At 44.0% G+C, this 17,128-nt stretch overlaps 1 protein-coding gene across 2 annotated transcripts; it reads left to right on the top strand.

Moving 5' to 3' along the window:
• The first annotated feature begins 1,462 nt into the window (after window positions 1-1,462).
• On the top strand, window positions 1,463-15,405 carry CNPY2 (canopy FGF signaling regulator 2). 2 transcript variants are annotated; one of them, XM_054977285.1, is made up of 6 exons: window positions 1,463-1,546; window positions 4,321-4,448; window positions 6,955-7,070; window positions 9,049-9,246; window positions 10,216-10,312; window positions 15,158-15,405. In XM_054977285.1, exons 2-6 carry the CDS (start codon window positions 4,349-4,351, stop codon window positions 15,199-15,201), a joined length of 555 nt encoding a protein of 184 aa, XP_054833260.1. In that variant the 5' UTR covers window positions 1,463-1,546; window positions 4,321-4,348; the 3' UTR covers window positions 15,202-15,405. The 2 variants fall into 2 exon arrangements, with proteins under 2 accessions (XP_054833260.1, XP_054833258.1); XM_054977283.1 differs by lacking the exon at window positions 1,463-1,546 and adding an exon at window positions 1,644-1,784.
• Window positions 15,406-17,128: the final 1,723 nt, after the last annotated feature.

Raw genomic sequence — 17,128 nt, 5'->3', positions numbered from 1 at the left:
GCATAGAGGGCTGAGTTTTCGAGCAAACATTGTTTCAAAGACAAGACAGCAAAACAATAATATCCTGCTTTATATCTAACACCCCACCAATAATATCCCTCTCTTTCTGTTTTAACACTTCATCAACTAGCAGAGAGATTAGCTACATTATTCCAAATCTGCACTCAGAAAAGAGATAAAGATAGGGGATTGGACTGGAAAAAAGAAACTGTCTCAGTAATAAGGTTCTTTTAGCATTTTAATGAGAGCAGTGCCCAAAAAGGAAGGGGGAGCAGGAGACTGGGAGTGATTTGCAGGAGAAAATATGCACAGAGGAAATAGGATGTACCTCAGCAGCTGGAGGAGCAAGCCAATGGGGCCTAAGAGGATAGGTAGGTATTGAGGATATGATCCCCCCGCCCTCCATCTCCACTAGCTGGGGCAGCTGCCAGTGTCCCCTATCTTGTTTGCATGGTTCTTCTTGATGGACCAGCCGTGCCTGATTTGTCGCTGTACTTCTGCCCTCCCCCTGCCCCTTCCAACGAGTTCTGGCTCTCAAAAGCTCTACCCTGGAAATCCAGTTGGTCTTTAAGGTGCTACTGGACCCAAATCTTGCTCTTCTATTACAGACCAACAAGGCTACCCCTCCTGAAACTATCTCGGGTATCCGTGTGTCCTTTTGTGTGTGTGTGTGCGCGTGCGTGCGCGCGCGCGCACGCCTTTTGTGTGTTTAAAATGTTCTACTCATTCTTCCTCTACGGATTAGGGTACAATGTTATAACTCATACTGTGTGGGTGGGGATTTAAGGCTGAAAGAGAGGCTTGCAGCCAGTGGTCTGTCGCAGGTAGAGGGGATGAAACAGAGCGAGGATTGCCAGTTGCGGGTTAGGAAATTCCTGGAGATTTTGAGGGTGGAATTTGGGGAGCCGAGGGGCCTCAGTGGCGTACGCATAATGGCACACAGTCCAGCTTCCAAAAACAGCCTTTTTCTCCAGGGTCATAGATCCAGAGGAGTTAGCCGTCTTAGTCTGTATAGTAGCAAAATAGAAAAGAGTCCCAATAGCATCTTTAAGACTAACCAACTTTATTGGAGCATAAGCTTTCGAGATGCATCTGACGAAGAGAACTGTGGTCCTCGAAAGCTTATGCTCCAATAAAGTTGGTTAGTCTTAAGGGTGCTACTGGACACTTTTCTATTTTTCTCCAGGGGAGCTGTGCGATGTCATCTGGTAATCAACTACAATTCCAGGTCTCCAGCCACCACCGGGAGGTTGGCAACCTCATTTACGACAATCCTGTGCCAACCAACCACTCGCAGCCAGACACGTTGCGCTCTTCCCACTCTGGGGGGCGGACGTCTGTCACGCCAGTCCGTTTCCGTTTCCATGGCCACGCGGATAAGCGCCGCTCTTCCTCTACAGCGTCTGATTTAGGGGCATCTACCCACACCCCCGACTCTCTTTCTATTGGCCGACTCCTCTCAGACTAGCCACGCCCACCTCCGCGCCCGTTTGCCGCGCTGTTCGCCACGCGAGCCGGGAGGGCTTCAAAGGGTCTTTCGGAAAGAGTTAAGTTGCCTACGGTAGTGCCTGAGTGCTGGAGGTGACATTTTCCGGGTGTTTCAAAAAGGAAGGAGGCGGTGGGTGGGTTGGGAGGCGACTGATTTCCTCGAGCGGAGCTGAGGAAATGGGATCGGTGAAGTCGGGAAGGGCGACGGGGGTACTCGGCCGATCAGGCAGACCTTAGCTAGCCCTAGCGGAGGGCGCTCGGAGGAGCTGCTGTAGCCGGCGCTGCTGGGGGCTCGGGTGGGTTCGGGGTCTGTCGGGAGGCGGTGAGGAGGGCTGTGGGGGGGGGGGAGTAGCGAGTTTGGACACGGGGGAGGACTCTGTGGAGGGGCAGCGGTACTTGTGCGAGAGGACGCCTGGAGGTCCGCTTCAAATCTCCCTTCCACCACGTCCTCCAGGGGGGCAGCCCGTTTTCTCAGCCCTTGCCTCTCCGTGGGCGCTCAGAGGGGCAAAAATGTCGACCTACTTGGCCAGGTTCTTGTAAAAAAACTGAGGGTAGTGATACCCGTGAAGTGATTTTCACGTTCCACACGGATGCGATCCCAACCACTCTTTCTAGCGAAGGGGTCAGTTGGCATGTAGCCCAAGGAGTTTCTTTCAAACTTTGCTCAGCCGAGTGATAAGATAGATGCGAGTAAGACGAGCGCTTTGAAATAGGATCCAGAGGACTTAGCCGTGTTTATCTGTAGTTGCAAAATAGTAAAACGTCCAGTATCACCTTTAGGACTAACTAACTTTATTGAGGCACAAGCTTTCGAGAACCACAGCTCTCTTCGTCAGATGCATCTGATGAAGAGAGCTGTGGTTCTCGAAAGCTTATGCTACAATGAAGTTGCATCTGACGAAGAGCTGTGGTTCTGGAAAGCTTATGCTACAACGAAGTTGCATCTGACGAGAGCTGTGGTTCTCTAAAGCTTATGCAATAAAGTTGCATCTGACAAAGGGAGCTGTGGTTCTCTAAAGTTTATGCTACAATAAAGTTGCATCTGACGAAGGGAGCTGTGGTTCTCGGAAGCTTATGCCACAATAAAGTTGGTTCGCCCTAAGGGTGCTACTGGACTTTTTACTATTTTGAAATATGATGGGGAGGTGGGTGGAGTAGGGTGACTGTTGACCAAACGATAGAAGGATAATGAAAAGAAATGGGGTCCCTGTAATGTTATTGGTTGGGGAGAGGGAGGGAAGGAAACATTAGTTTCCTTAATATCATACATATCTTGGTCAGCTGCTTCAAAACATTTCAGTAGGTCTTTCGAAACTGGAGTTAACTTTCTCTTGTTGGACTACCTGGTGAGTGCTAAAACATTAGAGCCCCAATCTGGAGAAAGGCATGGTTAAATCTCACTGAAATCCTTGGAAAAGTTATTTAGGAATAATTTTTTGATCCAATTCTACTGGAATCAATGGGAGTGTAACTTACTTTCTAAGCTTACGTTCTCAGTGGGGACCACCATGCCTATAAAATGCACAATCTTTGGTACTTAATATGCATGTTTGAATCCATCCTGGTCCTATTGCATGTACACTTTTTTGCTTAAGTAATGCTTGTCACAAACGGGACCTGGTTTAAAAGCTGTTTCCCCTCAGACTTCTCTTACTTCCAGGTTGATGTTTTACATGTATCGTGGAACTGGCTGCTTTGTTGTTCTGTTGCATTCCGATATGTTTCTCTGTAAACAGATGTATCATCTTCCTGCCCTCTGTTAATCTGGCCAAAAACATGCAGGGGAGGTCATCCTCTGGTCTGCATTGCCTTCTGACTCCCACTTTGAATGCAGGGTCAGGAAACTTAGCTGAGATAAATTAGTGGTGGAGCCCTGAGATTGTGGGCATTGAGTGTTTATTTTACACCAGAATCTGAGAGTCAAGCTACACATCCTGCAAAATCACCTAGTAAAATTATTCTTGAGCTGTTCCTTTTTATACTGTAGATGACATGTTTTTTAATGTGTTTCCCTACATTTAAAATGCCCTGCCAATATAAAACTAGTACACCAAGGATATATTCTAACCTAGCCATCTCCCAGGATTGCACTGAATCTATAGATCTCATTTTAGGATCTAATAGCATTTAATTTATTTAGAAAACCGGTGGGTGAGCACCTTTTTGGAGATATTGAGGAGTTTTCACAGTGCACTGAGAGCTGTGCTCTTCAAGAAACTGTAAGAATATGATGATCACTGGGTGAAGTGGAAGACTGCAGGAGTGAAAACATCTGTGTTTGAAACCCAGGAATGGAATGCTACAAATCTGGAGTTTCCTAGCTTGTTCCACCCCACAACTCTGGATCAATTTGATATATGGCCACTATTCCCAATGGAACTGGTTGGGGCACGCTATTGGGATGCTTTTTTATATCTCTTGCTGTTCACTCTGCATGTTTCTCTTAGATGTTAAATTATGGAGCAAGTATTGTTGCTTCTCTATTAGGGTGCTAAACTTGCAAATAAATCCAATAGCTAAAATGGAGTTTCTGCAAACCAGTAGAAACTGCCTCCTCTGGCCTGCCACACAAAAAGCACTTTGTGTTCTAAACCCTGAGCTTGGGAGATAAATGTTGATCTTTTGGGAGTGTTGCTTGGCATTGTAAGACATACTGTGAAATCTTGGTGGTACTTGAGTGTCGAGAAGTTTGTATGTGACTTATGGGCATGTTGATGTTGGAGGCTAGGATGAATTTCTTTGCAACATTCGCAGTTTGTTTTTGGGGTCTGAGGAATTGGCTAAGAATATTCCTTGGCTGCCGTGGAAGCTAACTTCTGCCTTTATGTGCAGTCTGTTGCGCTTGGCCACATCCCCGAAGATGAATGGCTGGGTTTCGAGCATGTTTTGCCTGTCTGTCATCCTCTTACTGCTGTTGAGGGGTGCCTTTACCCGGAAGAGCCAGGATCTCCATTGTGGAGGTAAAAGGAGCAAACTAAACCATCTATTAGTTATATAATTAATAACACTGTGGTGGTCCTACTGAAGAATATCAATTAGCCCACTACCGATATGGTGATTATGCTGGTGCTTTCCAACTTTCTGATGTCAGCAATCTCATTCTGTGTTGATTTACTTGCTGAGGTCTCTGAGGCATTTCTAAAGGACACAGTGAGAGCTGGATTTTATGGAAAGGATGGTAATGGTGGGCAAGCTGGTTTATTAGGGAAGTTTGTCTTCCATTACTTGTTTTCTTATGGAAGACCCTCAGGCTTCCCTGTGGTCTGAACAACATAGGATAATGCCCCTCGTTTGTGTACATGAGCAAGGGGCTCTGTCTCACCTGTTTCTCATTTTCTTCATTGGCATATAAACATGAAGGATTGATTAAGGCCAAGTGGATAGGCAATTGGTGGTTGAGGGCAGATCACAGAACTTTACATCTAAATTATTTTCTTCATTCCCTTTTTTAAACTGAACGTAGCTGTAAGGCCTGCAGTTCTAAGGGAGACAAAGTCTGTTTAACCTTCCTTTGCATTGTTCCCACTAAAAATTGCCATTCCTATGTTGTTTTCGGCTCTACTAGGTAAAAATATACAAGTACCCACAAATCTGTGGGGCCAAAATCAGCTTGGAGGTAGCATTTTTCACTGGGAAATAACTCCGAGGAACGAGTTAAATGGTACCATTTTCCCTAGGCCTGTTTATGTGTTTTAAATTGTCGTCCCAGCAGCTGCATTTTGTTAAAAAGGAAAAAATAATAGCTGGACTTGTACATTATGAATACTTTTTGCTATTGGTTCTGCCTGCAGAGGTTTGCCATTTAGTCCTTAGCCTAGCCCTTGATCCTAAGATTCTCCCCTTTACATGTTTTTTGCATCAGAACCTTCTACTGCTTAAGGGGGAGTGTCTGTACGTGTTTTTTTTTTTAAAGAATGCTTTTGGTATTTCTTGGGGTGAGTGGCTAGGAGATTAATATGGGGAAATCTCTTCCAAAGCATTTGCTCTTTGCTGTGATTGAGGGGTTGCAAATGCCTCTTCTTTGCCTTTCAGCTAATACAAGAGTGGGTCAGTGGGAAAGGCCAGAATTGCTCAGTGCAAAATACAGCCCCTGTTACAAATTAGCTGTTGACCAAGGCCTTATAACACGTGCCTGGAACATGTCATTACCTCCTCTATCTGCTGAGTTACTACACCATTCTATATCAATAAATCTTTCTTTATTACAGTCAGTGACCAGAGAGGAATGAGATAAAAGCGACCAGGATATAGCATATATAAAATACAGCAAGAGTATAACAAGTCTATATGTGGATACATAATTTCATAAACACTAACTTGCAAAATTAAATGAAGTCCATCAGGACCAATCAAAAACTAAAACGTATAGTACAATGCTACTAAAAGGCCAGTATATGCCAACTAACATCTAACAATTTAAATCAGGACTTGAAATAAGTGGAGATAAGGATTTGCACAACTCCAGACAAAGTATGGCTGAGATGACGTGTTAGATATTACAATCGATCCTTCATCAACATTGCCAGGCAAGATGTGAGAAGATCGAAGTTTAATTGCTTGGGAGCAAAACTTGGCTACCTGCCGCGTGATCTCCACACTTTCGTCAGACAGAAGCCTATTTATGATGACCAAATCAGAAGTGTCCGTAGAACGCAGATAGGTTCTAGATAGGCCTCCAGATAGGTTCCTCAGTGGGTTTTCCCTCTGGTTGTAATTGGATTCTGTACTGATGTTGCCTCTTTTTTGTTTAGCGCTGGAAGATGTTAAAGCAACAGGTGCTGTCTCCAGGTCAGCAGAGGGCAACTCTGTCACTTTCCTGCTACTCATTTTCAGTCCTTTCCACACGTGCATGCACGCACACATGTCTTAGCTGCCTAATGTTAATTATAATTCATCACAATTTGTCTGACAGCAGAGATGACTCCAAAGTGTTGTGGATGCTCTCCCATAATATTTCCCACTTTTGATTCTCCACCTGGCAATTGCTGTATATTAAGATCCTATAGCATGAATTAAAATTGATCTATCTCTGTTCTATAACTATGTGGGACTGGGTATAAATCATAAGCATTTATGTCCTTATGATGGAGAGAAGGAGAGAACTGGATTTTGGAAATGGCTGAAGGGATAGATAATCATTTGATTGGCCGCTAATGAGTGGAATTGAAAGACGAGGTAAGCACTGCCGTGGGTAGCAAAAACTATATTTAAAAATATTTACCCACCCCCACATTATGATTCTGTCCAGATAGCTTATGGCTGAGCATTTTAACTAGTCCCATGAACAACAGCACTAGAAAGTACCTGAAGATCATCTAGTCCAACCCTGTGATATGAGGAAATGTTAAGAATCCTTTTGTTTTTATGTAAGTTAAGACTAGATTCTCGATGTGCCTTTTCAAATGTTGTGCCTTGAATGAATAATCTTGTCCTGCTATCTGGAGTTAAGCTTTTTTCTGTTTTTAGCATGTAGGGCCCTGGTAGATGAACTGGAGTGGGAAATAGCTCGGGTGGACCCCAAGAAAACCATCCAGATGGGTTCCTTCCGCATCAATCCAGACGGAAGCCAATCAGTTTTAGAGGTAATTGAATTCTTGTCTGGTCTAGATTGGTAGACTCTTGCTATTTATTCATTTGGAAAATGCTTATATGCTGCCTTTTGGCTTGATGGCAAGCGTGAAAGGTGGCTCACGATTAGAGGGAAATGTTCCAAGTACAATAAAGATAAAAAACAAAGGCAGATAAAGACAGATAAAGGCACAGAAAAGTGGGAGATGATGCAAAACATCCTCTTTCCTCTTCTTAAATGTTACTTTTGCTGATGCTTGAACTGTTTCTCTTTAAAGGCCCCAGAATGGCCACAAGGGAAACAGCGTACCTAGGTGGAGGGCTGTGTTTCAACGTGGGGCAGGTAGCAGCAGGCGTTTTCACCTCTTGAGAGCAGGCTTCTCATTTAGATAGCTGAAGAGCAAGTAGCTCCCAGCCTTGCCTTAGCAGCAGCGGAGACTGATGGAAACACTAGGAGGGCAGTGATGTCATCTCATCTCTGGAATAGGAGATGAGGAACACAGCATACGGTGTCCAAATGATACCTGTGGAAACAGCCTTATGCTGGGCTTTGAAACTTCTGACAAAAAGGAACGGAGGCGCTAGAATCTCTGTTGCTTGGATTCCTTCCTTCCCTAGCTTGGTAAAAGGTTCCCAGATGGGCTGAGGCTGTTTAGTCAAAAAAGTATTTCCCTTTCAGCAAGAGGCAAAGGCATAATCAGCATTCTGAGAGCGAGATCAATCAGTTAATCTATTTATTTTCATGTACCCCAATAGCCTTGCTTCCAAAAAGCTTGAAGTGGTTTGCAATTCAAAGTGTAAAATCAAACCATAAAACAGACAATAAATAGGAGTCCTAGAACAAAATGCAACACTCACTTAAAAAATCAAGGAACACAGTGCCCAGTGTCACTAATTAAAGCAGCAAAAACCTCCCCCAGCTGCCTAAAACAGGTGAGTTTTCTGTGGTGTCTTAAAGCCAACAAGGTGGTATGCTGGCACGCCTACATAGACAGTTCATTCTAGAGCACTGAGCCTATGGTTGAAAAGGTTCTGATTCTTCCTTAGGGTTTTCTAAATAACCCTTGATGTGGGAATTCTCAGCAGTCCCCTTTGATCTTAGCAGTGATGGCATGCATCTCTCTAAATGCCACTGTGGTACAGTAGATAGAGTAGTTACTGCCATTGTGGTGCCCAGAGGCACTATGGCATGCACCAGTGTGAGTTCCTGGCACCCACTTCCTTCCCCTCCAAAGCAAACAGCTGATCTTGCTTTCCTCCTGCACACTTAGACAGGAGGTGCTTCAGAAGAACCTAAGAGAGGTCTGTAGGGAACACTCCCTAGGAAATGGCCGTCTCTGTTGTAGGTAGACGCTTGTCTTGGAACTTCACGACAATTGCCAGGGCAGCTGTTTTGTGACTGGCCATACACCCCAAGTCAGCTATTTTGTGATGGTACCCAGTACTTGTTTACGAGGCTTCTAAAGTGCTCCAGAAGCTCAACAAGATTGGGAACTTCTGGGTTAGAATGTTCAACAGCAGCTGGGGGAGATGTTGGTTCATATTTCCAGTCTGCCCCAAAGCTCACTTACTGGGTAACTTTGACCAGTCATTCTTTTTCAGCCTAACTTATCTTAGTTGTTGTGAGGATAAAATGGAGGAAGAGAGAACCCTGAGCTCCTTGTAGGAGGAGAATAAAACCAAGGTTTAGAATCCTGGTTTGAGGGGAGGAAGCAAACTCTAATTTGCCCAGGTGCCTGCATTTGGAAGCTGCAGCGAACCGGACTTTGATTTAAGACTTCCTAGATCTAGAAGACTTCAATCTCAGTCCATCTGTATTTAGAGAGGTGGAAGACATCATGCTTTTCACAAATAAACCTTTATTTGTCATTATGTCTAATTGCAACCACTGTGTACCAGAGTGGAAATAGGGTTGTTTTTATTGTTTTCTGTGGTTAAAGAGGGAGGAGACTTTTGTCACCTACCTAACAAATTGCCTTCATTCTGCTGCAGGTGCCCTATGCCCGGTCTGAAGCTCACTTGACAGAATTGTTGGAGCGTATTTGTGAGCACATGAACGAATATGGAGAGAAGGTGGATCCTTCCACTCACCGTAAAAGCTATGTGAGAGTTATCTCTCATGATGGGACTAAAATGGACCTTTCTGAGACCAAATTTGATGGTGACGTGGCATCGAGCCTGAAATTTGCTGTGAGTAACGTAGAGGGTAAAGTTGCCTACTGAAGGTCTTGACATCTGGGAAAAGGCTATCTCCCTGTCGGATCCTCTGTAGCGTTTTCTTCTTTCCTTGGGGGATTTACTCCATGTGGTGGATTATGCTGTTTACATGCATTGGTTACATGCACGGAATGGGTTATTAGGACAAGTAACTGATAATATAGCCTTTGTTCTGTACTAAGTTAGTTCCAGCATATAGTGATAGCCAGCATTTTGGGCTGTCTCCTTGGTGTGCAAGATTTATTATGTGCACAGAACAGAAAAGAATAGATAAAATTAGACAGGGTACAAGAAGACTGGCTGCCACAGCAGTCCGTAGTACACATACCAAGCAGCTTAGCCCCATCAAACCTCTAATATAAATGCATCTCTGGGGTTCAGGGCCATCTTTTCCCCTTCTGCATAACCTCAATGTAGTGGGTGGTATGGAGCTTACATTTAAATCAATAGCTACATTTATTTCCAATTTCTTTGTCACCATCCATAGCTACGTTTATTTCCAGATTTTTGTTGCCATCCATGTTTCTGGAGTACAGTGGTTTTAATACTTTTTTATGTTCTTCATTTTGTTGTCTGCCTTTCTTGTTGAGACTCAAGGTGAATTACTGTAGAAGCCAGAGCGTAAGCACCACTCATATACGCATATGATTAGCCTGCTTAGTAAGTGAACATTCATTATGGTGGCTATAACGGCATATTTGTTTAGCTTCCATATACAATTGACAGGATTCCTGCGTGTGAGAGGAGAGAAGGTATGACATCGACATGATAATAGCTAATCCAGTGGACTTTCGTCCCTATAAACAAGCTGGCTTAATATGAATTCTGAATATTTTCCATTGTACAGCTTGTCGTAGGCTAAGAGTTACAAACGTAGTCTTGACCCTAGTATTAGCAGTGTTTATGGCTGGATTGACTAGTTTCTTTGGTTCTCCTGCGCAGTGTGAGAGTATAGCAGAAGAATATGAAGATGAGCTCATAGAGTTCTTCTCCCATGAGGCAGAAAACGTCAAAGACCGACTATGCAGCAAACGAACAGGTGAGTGTGTGGGATTCAAGGATTGTAGGAACGGGCTCAGCGAGCATTTGCGGGTATTAAAAGGAGAGAGGAATCAGATCAGAGTGTACCTTTGCTGGATGTTCCATGGTGCTGAAAGGGTAGGAACTTGGTTGCAACATTCAGTCGGTCTGTTGGATTAACTGATTGAATTTCTATTGTCACTTTTTAGATATTTGTACTATATTTTATTATTTTTAACTCTGCATCTTGCAAAAACCAGAGATTGCAGGTCCCATCTTTAGGAGTTCCTTGTCCTGTCTTGCAAAGGAATATTTCTTCTACAGTGTTTCTTTTTGTGACCTGCACGTGTGGGGCAGAGAAGAGACAGTTGTCAATTCAGGAGCAGTGGCACCTTCCTGTGTCTCACTCCCTTGAAGGGAGACAGCCTTAGTGTGGGCAGAGTACAAATGAAAAGAGGTGGGTGAGTGTCACGGTACCCCAGAGGCCCTCCTCTATTCTGTTCCTGGTTGGTGCCTCTTAGAGGCCACTCACCTCCTGCTTTGGCCACCTGAGCCCTTTTAAACTACTCTGCTCGAGGTTTGCAGGCTCAGAATGTGCCCCATGGTGCTCACAGGGGAGTGCTTCCACCTGAGAGTTCCCAGGGGAGGGAAGACTTGACCTTTATTCTGGAGGGAGTCTACACCTCCCTCTTTGGGCAGTGAAGCCCAGGTGGTCTCGTCCCTCCTGGCCTTTCCCTTTCCTCTTGGTGCAGAGGTGGGGCTAAGCTCCACAGCTGACCTTGCACTCCCCACAAGAAACCTAACTCTTTTTTTTATTATTTTTTAATATCTAACATAAAAAACTACAAAAGACTACAAAAGTATAAAGGGGAGGGGGGGAAAAGGGAAGGGAGGACTGGGAAAAGGGAAAATCAACATACAAACAACAAACACTACACTACATGTCTTGTATTCCCTTCATGCTGCAATTTTTCTTAAAAGTTAACTAAGAAACCTAACTCTGTTGGGGCTGGCCAGCTCAGACATGGCGGTAGGCTCTAGGCTAGCTAGTGGGCCCTGTCAGCCTGCTGGGAAGATGGTCTGGTGCCACTGGGGTGAGTCCGGGCAGGATCCAGACTGCATACTCTTCTAGTAAAAGCAAGTAAAGAATGCTGTGTTCTTCAGAACCATGTATTTATATTCAGGCTTAATCTGATTAAGATTTATTTAATCTTTGGAAAAATTGAGTTACATATGACTGTTTTCTGTAATGAAATTAAGGAATCCATTAAGACCATCCAATGTCTTGTTAGTCATCAGATAGAAATTGTCAGCTAAAACTACAAGTTTGAGCTCTCCCGTGTATTGTCTGTCCATCTTTGAGTCTTAGTTCTTATAACATACCAAGCCATGGCTCAAACTGACCCAAATAGTGGTTTGAGCCTCCAAACATACGACAGGCAGGTCTTGGCTTTATGTTGCTTCACTACTTTTATTTGCTGGCCTCTGTATGATTAGTTTCCTTCCTGCCTCCGTGGAAGAAGAGCAGCCTCTGGAGGCACAGGTCGCGGTCTTGTACATTCAGACAATATGCCAGACTTCCAGTTCTGGTTTTCCAGCTGATTGCCAGCACATGAATTCAGACATCACATCAAGCGGTAGTTAAGCTTCTGCAGTTGTCTCTGATTTCTCGCGTGCTGCACGTAAATAAAACCTGGCTCCCTCAGAATGGTCTGTGTCCTGGAGAATGGAATGACCAACATATGAAGAAAGCAAGATGTTGAGAACTGTAGTCCATCTTTTCCCACTGTCTGTAAATTCTGTTTGTTTTCTTTTTCGATTTCTGTCAATTAGTTCCTTGGAGCCAAAGGAGCAGACCAGTGAGAAGTCAGGCTCTGTCTCTCTCCACGTCTCTAATGACTTTCATTGGCTGTCAAATTAATGCCAGGGTGCCTTTGAGGAAGCTGGCTTTTCATGTAGTGCTGAGCTATTTTTGGACAACAAATCTGACTGTGCTTGTTTCCATCTGACCCTTGCCCCCTACTGTTTGAGGCCTGGAGGCATGCCTGCCCTAGGGCTGCAGCCAGAGTATCTCCATTGTGCAGTACCCGTTTCTGACCAGCATCAGCAAGAACTACGGTGCCTCCCAAGAGCTATTTTTCCTGTTCTCTTCGGTATTTTTGCAGTATTCAGCTAAGGAATTACTGCACATATGCGTGGCTAAACTTGTTTTTAAAGCTAAAACAAAGTTGTCTAAGCAAAGTAGATCCTTAATAACCAAGAGATCAGTGAGATGAAGGTGCCATCACCTGTTCGCTGGTAGGAATGGCCTTGATGATTGTCTAGTAGCCGGATCAATGACACGTTTGCCTAGTCAGTCAGTTTAGTGTCTTTGCCAGAGTCCTTAGGAATATGCATGGCTAGACTTGATGATGATTAAAAAGGTCAGGTAACCCTCTTTGTTGATCTTGTGGCCCAAAACCGATAATGGAGTCACGTGCTCTGTTTTACATAAAAGAGGTAATGAAAATCGGTGCGGGGGACAGCATGGCTCAGTGGTAGAGCACATAATCTTGCATGAAAAAGTCTTCGCAGTTAGCAAGGACCTTGAAAAATGTGTATTGGAAAAGACTTTTCTCTCTGCTGGGGAGCCTCTGCCAGTTCGAGTAAACTGAGATAGATGGGACAGTGGCTGGCTTCATGTAAGCGGAGCTTTAGTCATAACTTGACCATTAGGAGAGTTGGGGTGGATACACTCAACTGGGACAGGGGGGACCCAGCTGGAGCTGCACGCCCATTACTGTGTTCGGTATCAATGGGTAGCCTCAACATGTGGATGGAAACATTCATAAAGATATTCGTAAAATTATGTTTCTCCAGATAACTCTGTAGAAAAATATGAAAATCTTAAAAAGTGGGGAGTTGAGACATGCACAGACATTGGGAGTGGGGAAAGGGTGCTCAAATGATATTTTGGCTGATGTGGAGTGATCCCCATCCAGAGATGAAGGGGACCAGAGTAGTGGGATAGTAAAGGGGAGGCAGAGATGGTCCAGGGGGGAAAGGAAAACCTGGTGGAGACAGGAGGGAAGTGCCAACTGGGGAGAAGGAAAGAAGTAATAGAGGTGGGGTGGGTGGAAGGGAAGGAAACAGAAGAAATGTGGTGGGGAAGAGGGGAAATAGGGGTCAGCAAGTATTTGTGTGTGGAGTCGTAGCAAACAGGAGGAGGTGCAGAGGAGCCAGACGCCCTCCTCTCTAGATGTTTGGCCGCTAGTATTTTTAAAACTTCAGAAATATACCAAAGTACACCAAACAGATAGCCAAACTTTCCTTGACACTCCACACTAGGCCTATACAATCAATACCAGAGATCTCAGGGGTGGGGGAGTGGCCTGAAGGGTCCAGAGACGGAGAGAATCCAGAAGCTATGGGATGGAGAGCTCAAGACCTCAATGTCTTTGTAAGGCACTGCCAGCTTTTGTGAGGGCAGTTGCCCTGAAGAGGAGGGAATGACAGCTCAGAATGTTGAGGGAACGGCAGCTGAAGGGAAAAAACCTTCAGTCAGTTGGAAGAAGGGGCTGAGGGAAGCAACAGAAGGGCAGTTCTCTTCATTATTTACTGTGTATTGTTGCTAATTGATATGATTCCATCTTAACCACTAAAATATTTTCTGGTGAGCCCCTTTCGGTTGAAGTACTTTGGACAGATTTTGCCCATACGTCTTGGCCCCTCATGTCTGCAGGAGCACCTCTCCCCTGTGCTCCACCACAACAACTTTGCTCATTTGAGCAGGGGCTTCTGCAGGAGTCAACCAGTGGATGGGCAAAATCAACAGGTGCTCACACATGCGCATTCTCTGTGGAGGTCCCCACCTTATGGAATGGCTTGCCTGATGAGGTCAGGAAGCCTCCCATTCATCTAGCTTTCCGCAAACTATGTAAAACTGAATTAGTCAAGAGGGTTTTTCAGCATAAGTAATAGGGTTGTGAAGGGCCCCGTGGCACAGAGTGGTAAGCTGCAGTACTGCAGCCCAAGCTCTGCTCACAACCTGAGTTCGATTCAAGTAAACCGGCTCAAGGTTGACTCAGCCTTCCATCCTTCCGAGGTTGGTAAAATGAGTACCCAGTTTCCTAGGGGTAAAGTGGAGATGACTGGGGAAGGCAATGGCAAACCACCCCGTAACAAAAGTCTGCCAGGAAAATGTTGTGATGAGACCCCATGGGTCAGTAATGACTCGGTGCTTGCACAGGGGACTACCTTTACCTTAATAGGGTTGTACTGTACAGAGTGGTTTTGAAAGCTACTTGGGTAAAGATTTAGGGACTATGGTTTATACAGATGTTTAGAGCTGATTCTGCCTGTTGCTGTAAGTGGAATCCTATTATAAAGTTTTTGCATTGTTTAATGTGTTGTGTTAAAACTTCTGTTCTGTTTTCAGATTTCTGGTTGGCTCCAGATTTCTACAATCCAAATGTTCTAGCCTGTTGATTGTATAATTAACTTACTCTGTCCTAGTGGGTCCTAGTGAGAATGGCAGACTATAAATAACGTAAATAAAAAAATATGAAGCAGAGTCTAAAGTTTTGTTTAGTTGTTAAAAATTCCTGGGATTTCAAGAAGAATTGGCACTGTGTATTCCAAGATTCATTCTCAGGTGATTGTGTCATCGAACATTACATTTTTGGATTGATCTTTCTCCCTTTAAGAAACTACAGTCTCAGAACTATAGGAATGCAGGCGGGAGAATGATGGAAGTTGTGCAATAGCCCTTGCCGCCTCCCACTAAGCCCTGTCACAGAACAGTGGTAAACGAAGATCTGTTGTCTGTTTTAAAGTTGCAGTTCTTGTAATCGTGTGACTTGGATTTTTTTCTCTTGTCTTGTAGATCTGTGTGACCATGCTTTGCATCTCCCACACGATGAACTGTGACATGCACAGGCTTGACTAGTTGGGTGGATGCCTTGGGGTGATTTATCCCTTGTGGAAGACCACCTCCCAGTTTCCAGCTGCTCTTCTTTTCAGCATCTGTCCGTTTTGCAAAGAACATTGAACAATCTATGATTGTACTTCTGGAAGAAAATACAAACTTTATATATTGGTTTTTTAAAAAAAAAGAAATCAAAAGCAAATGAAATAGAAGTTGTCTCTGTCACTTTATTTTTTTAAAAAAAACTTATTGCTCAGGTATTTTCTTTAAAGCGAACAGGAAACGCGTATGTTTTGGGCTCTGAGTCCCATTTTTTCTTATTGCATAGCCAAATATGTCTGTGTGGTGGTTGTCTGTTCTTGTTATACGCAGACAAGTTGATCTATAAGTTGGAGTCAAAGGATCTACAACACATTTCTGGATTCTGTTCCAGCCCTGAATAGTAGAGCAGTTTTCCTCCGTGGTTCTGTCGCCATCCTTTTGTGACCAGTTGTTTCCTTCCGGTGGCCTGGTCCCATTCTGTTTGGAGCTTTATAGACTGGCGCTAGCATTTTGAGCTGAGCAGGAAAAAATAGGTCCCAGTTAACAGCCTGGCTGCTGTGTTCTGAACCACTTGAACTTTCCCGAGAGCTTTAGATACAGAACTGTGTATAATGTATTGTAGGCCAATGCGTACAATGCCAAGACATAGGTAATTGTGGTGAGACCTTTTTATCCCAAAGCTGGTGAAAGGTATTTCATGGCACTAAAAAATACCTAGGACTATATCTACTAGCATTACCTGCAAGCCTTAAATGAGAAATGGAAGGCCAAACAAAACAGCCTAAAGATACAGCTCTGTGGACTATCTGCCATTAGCACGTCTTACCTGCTTTGAATTTCAGTATATTCACTCTCCTCCAGGTACGTGCCACAGTCAGAAGAAACTAACTAATGTGCATACTTCTCTCAAATCCCTGGATAACCTCACCCAGGGATTTCATGTAGAGGTTAAACAATATGAGGAAAATAATAGAATCTAGTAGTATTCCATAGCACAAGCTCCATAAAAGTCCCCCAGCACCACCTTATGGAATCTTTCCACCAGGCACATGTTGAGCAAGTCTCCTGCCTCTAATTCATATGTGAATAGGCAGATGATTTGGAAGAATACTAAGGTTAGTTGTGTAGAAAGCTGGGCAGAGGACCTGCGGGTTCCTGCTCTCTTCAGACAGAGGTCAGCCTCCAGGGTAACCAAAGCAGAGCCATTCTGAAAATTGAGCTGGGAACCAGATTGACATAGGATCTGTGTCATCCAGGAAAGTCTTAAATTAGCGTGCCAAAATTTGTTTAAATACCTTGTCTTTAAAAAGAGGAGAGTTAAGACTGGTGATAGGCTAGAAAGAATCACCCAGGTCTGACAAAGGAGAATTCTCGCAGCCAGGCTTTCAGTGATGACTAGGAATAACAAGATAGTAGGGGTGGGAAGCCAGAATATTATACAGTTCTATTTTTTTGTTGCTTTTGTATTAGAAGTGGAAATTTGGTATTAATATTCCTATTCACTTAATCTTGTGGGCAGCATAAGTAGAAGTCACCCTGGCTATCCTGTTTCACCAAACATGGAACGAAAGCAACTAGAAATAACCTGTTCGTGGAACACAAAATGTCTTGCCTAAGAGAAAGAGAGTAGCTTTTAAACAGGCCAACTTTTTTCTCTGAGCTTCTTTGATGATTATTAACCACTTGGGAATTCGTTCCTATTACAGTTAGGCAAATATTTCAAAATGGCACAAAATTAAGAACAAATATTGACCTCTTTTTGAAAATGATGTAAGAACTTTTGACTGAGCCGAGCTCATGATCTCAGAATGTTGGTTCTGTGCCACAGACCATTACCGTGTCTCTTGGTTTAGTGTGGTGCTAAGGATGTTTGTTTTGTTGGTAGGT

Source organism: Eublepharis macularius, chromosome 4, assembly GCF_028583425.1.
Source record: "Eublepharis macularius isolate TG4126 chromosome 4, MPM_Emac_v1.0, whole genome shotgun sequence".
Taxonomy (NCBI): domain Eukaryota; kingdom Metazoa; phylum Chordata; class Lepidosauria; order Squamata; family Eublepharidae; genus Eublepharis; species Eublepharis macularius.
The sequence above is the reverse complement of the archived record's forward strand: the minus strand, read 5'-3'. Positions and strand labels throughout refer to the sequence as shown.